Genomic DNA, 8,071 nt, shown 5'->3' on the forward strand with positions numbered 1-8,071 from the left:
CTTTTTATCTTAAAAAGAATGAATCCGAAACACTGGATCAAATCCACTGTAACCCATGGACCGAAAGTTATATGGGTTCCGATCAAGCACTTAATGATATCCAATTAAGTTGATTATTTGCATAGTTGTTCTACTCGACGAGCTCTACAAAATGAACAATTTCGATTATCGGATCGAGACCGGAGTGATCCTATATCTCGGGCCCCCCCCACTTCCGTCAGGATGAGAGGATTTACGAGATTTTTTTTTCAGACCTCGAGAATCGAACTCTACTCTGTAGGGAGCAAACCCACACGTCAACAAACGGGATTGGGGGGGCCACCGTCTGTATATATTCACCACGCAGACACCCGTGCAAACAACAGCGGACGGCAACGAACTTTCAAAATGCATAATAACAGACCATGCCTCCTCTCTCTCCTCCTCCTCCTCCTCTGCGCCGTCGTCGCCCACGGCCGTCTCATCTCCGACGGGGGCCTCCACCAGCCGCCCGAACTCCTCCGCCTCAAACCCTCCGCCGCTGCCTCCTCCTGCGACCAGACGTACGGGTTCATGCCCTGCACCACCACTGTACTGGGAAACCTCTTCCTAATCCTCGCCTACGGCTACCTAATGTACCTCGGCGCCACCTACTTGTCTAGCGGGAGTGAGATGTTGCTCGAGATTCTAGGGCCCGGTATCATCGGCGGCCTCTTCCTTCCCATTCTCGGCGCTCTTCCCGATGCCATGCTCATTCTCGGTACAAATCTCTTACTAGTACTAATTTCAATCCATCTCCCAATTTCAGTCTGACCGGATTTTACTACGGTTTTTAGTATTAAAGTTGCGTTTGGCCTAAATTATTTTGTCTCGAAGACCGTCGGTTCTCCAATCATGACCCTTTTTTCAACCCAAATTTGAGTGAAAATTCTGGTGAAAAACTCTATTCGGGTATGTCTCCAATGCTAAACCCAGTTATTTTACCCAAATCTAATTTTTTTTAGGCTTTCCTCCAAAATTCGAGTCAAAATGACACATTTGTAAATATTAAGGAACGTAAAGGTGTTGAGAAAAATGGGTATGGATTTGGGTTTCCCAAATTTGAGCAAGGAAAAATGTAAAACTCAAAATTGGCCGGGAAAAGGGTTAACATCCATTTCCTTATTTGTCTTTTTTTTGGTATAAGGCAAGAACTTCACATATTTACCGCCAAAACAACAGTGTACTTCTTACCTTGATTTACTCAACCATAAACATATGAAGGTCTCATGGGATGGCAATTAGAGCTTTTCTTTTCGGAGTTCTGGCTGCAGAAGAAACTGGTCAAGTGCTGACTTTTAGGATGGTGAAATTAGAAGAGGACAATTTATCTTAAGAGTTTTCTTTTCTTCTTTACATTTGCAACCTGATTTTGGCAAGTTTTCGAGTCCGTGGGTACAAATTTGAGTCCTTCAAGTCATATCGTTTTGTCTGTGGTACTGATTAGTCTACAGTAAAGTTGCAAAGGATTGCCTCAGTTTTCCTGTTAACAATACTTCAAGCAATGTGAGGATTTAGAAATGGCAAAGGGTAGTAGTGCATCTCCTCTTCATTGTATGCATAGGTAATTTTCACTACGGTTTCAACTTATTAAACTTTGTTACATAACTATGTTACGTTGACTTGGGTAGGTGTGTCGGGGCGGGCATTCGTCTAAGCTTCGGATTCATCTCAGTTCTATCACAAAAGACAAGGGGACACGCCAAAATGTTCACATTCATTAGTATATTTCCTTTTATTGGGTAAATACTGTCTGAAAGTTTCTTTAGATCATTTCATGCATATTGTAAGAGTTCTATGTCTAGTTCATGGTGAACTCAAATTGCAGCAGAATATGTTTACTAGCTGAATGTCTAACTAAAGGTATCGGACACGGATCCCATACCCTTGTACTAGTGTCGAGTGTCCGACATAGATACCTTGCCCATTTACAAGGATCCATGTATGACAGCATAAGCTAAAGTAATCTTGATTAGGTGCTCATTGTTTTGAACTTCATTTGTTTAATCATTCTATTACACCTTGTCGTGCATATATAGCGTGGTGCATATACAAAGACGATTCACGAAAATTAGAGTTTTCCTTGGTTCAGGGGATGAATTGAGTACTAGGAATCGAATAACATCTTGTCTGAGCCGTGCACTCTTGCCCAAAATTTGTTCCTAATTTTTGCTTCATATACATCTATTTTACTTTACTCGTGCAATAGACAGAGTTCCAGTTGAGCAAATTATATGCCTCTCTACCCTATGGCATGTTTCTGGCATCCAGTAAAATTTTAGCTTATTTCATTCTGATGATTGAGGTAAAGCTGAGCATTAGGATGCAAGAGATGGTCCTGAAAGCTGGTATGAGAACTTTATATTATTTACCTGGCTGCAGAAAACCATGTCAGGGAAAATGCAAGTGGATGATGCAGGAAGTTTGTTTTCGTTCAGGGTGGAAGAGAGTAGATGTGTATTCATATATAATTAGATATGCAACTGGTGCAGCTTTTCCAAAATTTTTTGATGTCACCCCCTCTTCCACCTTTTTACCGAGCCAACAAAAAATACCAAATAATCGCACTGTCTAGCATGTCCTGCTTTTAAGGAAAGCAATGAAGAAAGAAACATCATGACTGCAAATGTTCGTTATGCCTGGTCTTTCCTCTGGCTGATTGTGGTCTGGAGCATCCGTTGATTATGCTTTTGTGGAGGGTAATTAGCTGATTAAGCTATAGATCTTCTTCTATCCACGATCCATATTTAACTTTCTGACCTGAAACTTGTCTTTCTCAGTTTATGCACATCCGCATAATTTCATGTTTCCAAGAAGGCTTGTTTTGTAGTGCAACTTTTGGTCTTCAAAGTTTGTTTGTACTTAATCTTGCAGATCCAATTGGATCATATTTGTATGGTAGATCTCTGTAATTCTTCTTTTCTTATCTATTGTCTCTGTGCAGTATCTGGACTCTCTGGAAGTACAGTAACTGCTCAAAGTCAGGTCTCTGTGGGAATGGGCTTGCTAGCTGGGTCCACAGTCATGCTCCTAACAGTAATTTGGGGAACTTGTGTTGTCGTTGGGAAGTGTGACCTCCAGGATTCACTTGCAATAGATGGAAAAGATACAGTGGGATTTAGCTTAACTGGTATGTCCCTGGACGGACTTTGTTTTCCTTTCTTTTGAATGCATGAAAACCATGTATTAATTGAGGCAAAACTACTACCAACTTGATACTTCTTACTTACTTACTGGCTAACGAATAACTACTCCCTCATAGTATTGGCATAAACATGTGGGTGATGTTGGCATGCCTAAGTGTTAAGTTATGGCATAGCATTATGCAAGTAGATGTTAAAAGGGCAACAATTGGATGCCATAGTAATAGTATGGAGATGGTTGTCGTAAACATGTTTAGGCCTTCTTCCATATATTGACTTGTTTATTTTCTTGGGCTTTTGGCATTTCAGTTAGAAAATGTTCTAGGTATAGAATATTTGTTCATTGATTGTAGATAGATTACAAAGTTGAAAAGGTGTCAATTACCTTTGCAGGCTCTGGTGTCAGTACTGACATCTGGACTAGCTATGCTGCCAGAATAATGGCTGTATCTGTAGTCCCGTTTCTCATTGTCCAATTACCACAACTCATGAGCTCAACTTCTGGAAGGCACTTGGCAGTTTTGATTGCACTCGTTGTCTCTCTCTTGCTGCTGATTGCATATTGCGTCTATCAGGTAAATGTATTTTTATGGAGTAATAATTATCAGCATGTACCATGAAGTAAACTCGTTATTTTGCTCAATTTCCTTGTTGGGTGTCATGAGTCATTGGGCGCACTACATGCATATGAAAAGTTTGATTACAGCATGTATCTGTACAATTTGTGCGGAATTGAGTTTTGAAAATTAATTTTATGATTATCTTTGCACTTCTGCATTTTGAGTTTTTGGGACGAGTAAATACGACACTACAAGAACACAAGAGAATTGGATGTTAAACATGTTATGGGCATCGCAAGCGCTAGACATGATAACATACGGACGCTTTGGGCCATGTGTAATTATTGCCGGAAAGACCTGAAGATGCGTCTAGGGTTTTGGCAAAAGTCATTTTTTCCATGTCCGTGGTTTTGGCATAAGCTAGAACAAAATTGCATGAAGCAGAGTGTACTTTTTTTTTTTTAATCATAAATATGAGCTATTCTCATTATGAAGATAATTCCACCATCCTTTATCTGTGTGTGCTGCAATATCTGTGACTTTTCTACCGTTCTGTAGCACCATTGATGCATGAGCGCACACTCCAAAGGACAAATAGTCGTTCAGACTTTCAGAAACATGAGTGGACATGCATTGTTTGTTAGGTTTAGCAGTTTCACTGTCTCTCTCAGATCAAGCTGTCCCACTACTTGGATGCCTTATCAACTGAACCAACTTGGTTTTCTCATGGTAACAAATTATTCCTCGAAAACTTCAGCATTGATAGAGTAAAAGAAAGTTCCATGAGGAAAGGAAGACACACACGCAAAAAGAGTTCAGTTCTTAAATTTATAGCGAGCGTCAGAACTGACAACGCAACTCAAGTTTCTATTATGGAAATTCCAAGTATGCAAAAGACTTTAAAACTACAATTTGCAAAGGTCTAGGATTCAACCAGAAAGCCCAAAGGAGGGATTGATAGGTTTTAATCCCTAGTCTTTTCTGTTTTAGGTTGATTAACTAACACGAAATCTTCAATAGTGAGCCCTATCACCTCCTTCGGATTGTCTCTATGAATCCTTCTGCCTTCAAAGACAGTGCAAAGGAGCAAAGAGTGATCCTCTGAACGACTCACTCAATGTTCTTTTTGCCTTTTTCTTTTCACTTTCGATGCCTTTAGCTTGGACCATTTCAGTCTTGTAATCTTTGTGATTGTTTGTCTAGTTTGATTCTCTAATTTGGTGTTGAGCTGATGGCTAATCTGACTTGCTTCTTTGTATGAAGGATTTTATTTCCAAGTATTGGTTGCCACGGTCCAATACATTACCTTTGAGCCAGTCTGACGTGCCAACATCATTAAAGTATAAACTTATTTTCCATGTTGTGTCGGTGGTAATATATTCTTTTTTTATCCACGACAAGCATGCAGTTGGGAAAACCTCAGATTTGGCTGCTCCCATGTCTTGGTTGGAAGCAAACCATTGTTAAACAAGTAACTGTCTCTTATGGTATTGTATTTGGCCTTTTATTTCAGCGATGTCCTCTTTGTTGAAGTTAAATCCAAGTATCGGATGCCCATGCTACATAACCTGAAACCGGCATACCTTCAATTATTTCTATGAGAGGAACCCTTGTTTTTCATGTTGAACTGGAATAGAGAATTCTGTTCCTGCTTGGAGTTGGCTTGAATCATCACACTGTTTCCATAGTGCTAACTTTCCTTTTCCCAAAATATAGGTTTTCCAGCCCTCGATACAAAGGAGAAAACTTGAATATGCAAAGCGTAAGCATGTGATGTCGGGAGTTCTACGGCATTTAAGGAAGCATGCGCTAGGAAGGCTTCGCAGAGACGATGGTAAACCTAATGAAGAAGTTATAAAGATGTCAGTTTTCTTTTTTACTTCCTCTGGATATATCAATAGCACGCTTTCATGTTTTCTGATTCTTGGATGGATTTTTTTCAGGCTTTTTAATTCAATTGACGGGAGTAATGATGGGTACATTTCAGCCACTGAAATGAGAGCTTTTATAGTGGGTGTACAGTTTGATGAGGTTAACTTGGATCAGGATGATGCTATTAATAAAGTGATGAGTGATTTTGACACGTCTCATGACGGGCGAATTGATTTTCTTGAGTTTGTCAATGGAATCTCAAAATGGCTTGGAGAGGCGAAGAGCTCTGGGGTTGATTCTCATGATGCTGGCCCTGACACGATTAAATATCTGGACCACTTCCATCTGGTATGTCATATCGTGTTAAATTTCTGTATCTCTTTACAAATCTTTTGTAGTACTGGCAAAAGTTGGAAAACTATGTGGGTAAGCAACAAACAATGGCTTAGTGGTGTGAAACTTAAAATTTTCATAATTTCTATGAACATGAGTTTGATTTTGGAAAACTTAGAAGGGGCAAATGATCCCTTTGGACTGTCTTTCTCTCGGTCCCTGCTTTGATGCTTGTACTTCGAGAATTATGATATCACGTTCATCTATTTACAGCAAACGAAGAGAGAGCACGATCGTTTGGGGGATCAAAGCTTGATGGATCAAAGCAATGAAATGGTCGAGGGCTTTGAAAAACCTAAGTGGACCTCTATTAAAGCAGCTTTGTTGTTGTTGCTGGGGACTCTCATTGCAGCAGCATTCGCAGATCCTTTGGTAGATGCGGTTGATAATTTCTCCGATGCCACAAGCATTCCTTCTTTCTTCATCTCATTTATTGTGCTTCCTTTGGCTACCAACTCCAGTGAGTCGGTATCAGCAATTATATTTGCTAGCCGGAAAAGGCGGAGATCTGCCTCCTTAACTTTCTCCGAGGTTTGTCTCCCCTTTCGGATTCATAATCAATTATGTATGTATTTAGGTGTTTGTTTTGGATCATGTATTTCTAGAGGGACTCTACGAGGGAAGAGCAACATCTGCAAGAAGGGGCAAGAAAGACAATGTAGTGAATGAGCTACATTTATCTCGTTAGTAACAACATTTTTATCAGTCTTGGTAAACCCCTTCACAAGAGTTGATCCTAACGGCCCCAACATATGCGGCGGGAATATTCAATTTCCGGTTACTGCTCTAGGCAGTGTTTCGATCGCGGATAGATTTAGGCAATTTTGGTTCTGGATAGTTGGGGCCTGGGGGATTGGATTGACCCTAACAAGTTCCTAACACAGCACTTAATGATTCTGTCTGACCTTTCTTTTGCAGTTATATGGGGCAGCAACAATGAACAACCTCCTTTGCTTAGCAGTCTTCTTAGCGTTGGTTTACGTCAGGGACTTGACTTGGGACTTCTCAGCAGAAGTTCTGGTCATTGTTGTTGTTTGCCTTGTGATGGGTGCATTCGCCAGCTTCCGCACCACCTTCCCTCTCTGGACATCTTTCGTGGCGTTTCTCCTGTATCCGTTTTCCCTGGCACTGGTATATGTTCTTGACTATATTGTTGGCTGGTCATAGATTCACAAGCTGAGACTTTTTTTTGGTAACGAACTAATCATCAGAACTAGATTAGTGTCTGGATTAATCCCATTGGTGACTGTGAAAAGTCTTGGACTATGAGAGTAAATTTTCTTGATACATGGTAAGGCATTACATTGCCTTGCATACATACCGATTGTACACAAGACTCTTTGAAATGTATGTAACAAACTCGTGTTGGACAATCGATAATTGGGTAAATGTTTTTGGTTAGGTATTCACCAAAGAAATATATTTAGTAGGATTTAAGTTTATGGAACCCCGTGGTTCGTACTTGTGGTAAAGGTTTGGGATTTAGAGGGTTGCTCTGTTTTAAAATCTTATGTTTGAAACTTTTCTTGTGATTTATCAATTTTTTTTGGGCCAGTCCATTTGGGGCTTTGTCCTGGTTTCAATTGGGCTCTCTATTAGTGGACGGTTGGATTAGTCACCCGGGCCAAGATTAGTCGAGGTGCACATACACGTAGCGGTGGGAAATTCGTTCATTAAAAAATTACTCCATATCTAGTAACGGCTGAAAAGATAACGGATCCATATAGAAATTTGCAAAATATGGTTGTACCTTGGCTGGATTCGGAATTAAATGAAATTAAACCAGTATTTAAAACCTTTTCCAAATATTTCTGATGGACCCACTTTATTGTTTCCAGTTTATACTATACCCCCATCAAAGAATCTCCTTCTGTATGAAATATCTGTGGGCCATATTCCTCACTCTGCACCGAGAGATTATTCAACGGTGTCTCAACACTTCTTGCACACGTATTTTTGTGAAAACGTGGGTTCTACATAGACGTGGTGTTGATGGGTGCCCCACAAAAATACGTGATTTTTGAGAAGTGTTGAGACACTGCCGCATGACGGTGCGCCAGATTACCTAATAAATTTTCTCACAGG

General features: G+C 40.3%; 1 protein-coding gene across 1 annotated transcript; it reads left to right on the plus strand.

The window, feature by feature from the left end:
* Nucleotides 1-323: 323 nt before the first annotated feature.
* On the plus strand, nt 324-7,387 carry LOC131323380 (sodium/calcium exchanger NCL-like). Its single transcript, XM_058355139.1, has 7 exons — nt 324-739; nt 2,963-3,148; nt 3,555-3,736; nt 5,438-5,583; nt 5,665-5,941; nt 6,200-6,517; nt 6,905-7,387. Exons 1-7 carry the CDS (start codon nt 388-390, stop codon nt 7,151-7,153), a joined length of 1,710 nt encoding a protein of 569 aa, XP_058211122.1. The 5' UTR covers nt 324-387; the 3' UTR covers nt 7,154-7,387.
* Nucleotides 7,388-8,071: the final 684 nt, after the last annotated feature.

Source organism: Rhododendron vialii, chromosome 4a, assembly GCF_030253575.1.
Source record: "Rhododendron vialii isolate Sample 1 chromosome 4a, ASM3025357v1".
Lineage (NCBI taxonomy): Eukaryota > Viridiplantae > Streptophyta > Magnoliopsida > Ericales > Ericaceae > Rhododendron > Rhododendron vialii.

Coding starts and splice junctions, on each gene's coding strand:
- LOC131323380 (XM_058355139.1), top strand. CDS start 388: ATGCATAATAACAGACCATGCCTCCTCTCTCTCCTCCTCCTCCTCCTC. Junction 3,149..3,554: donor AGTGGGATTTAGCTTAACTG/GTATGTCCCTGG, acceptor TTACCTTTGCAG/GCTCTGGTGTCAGTACTGAC. Junction 6,518..6,904: donor CCTCCTTAACTTTCTCCGAG/GTTTGTCTCCCC, acceptor TTTCTTTTGCAG/TTATATGGGGCAGCAACAAT.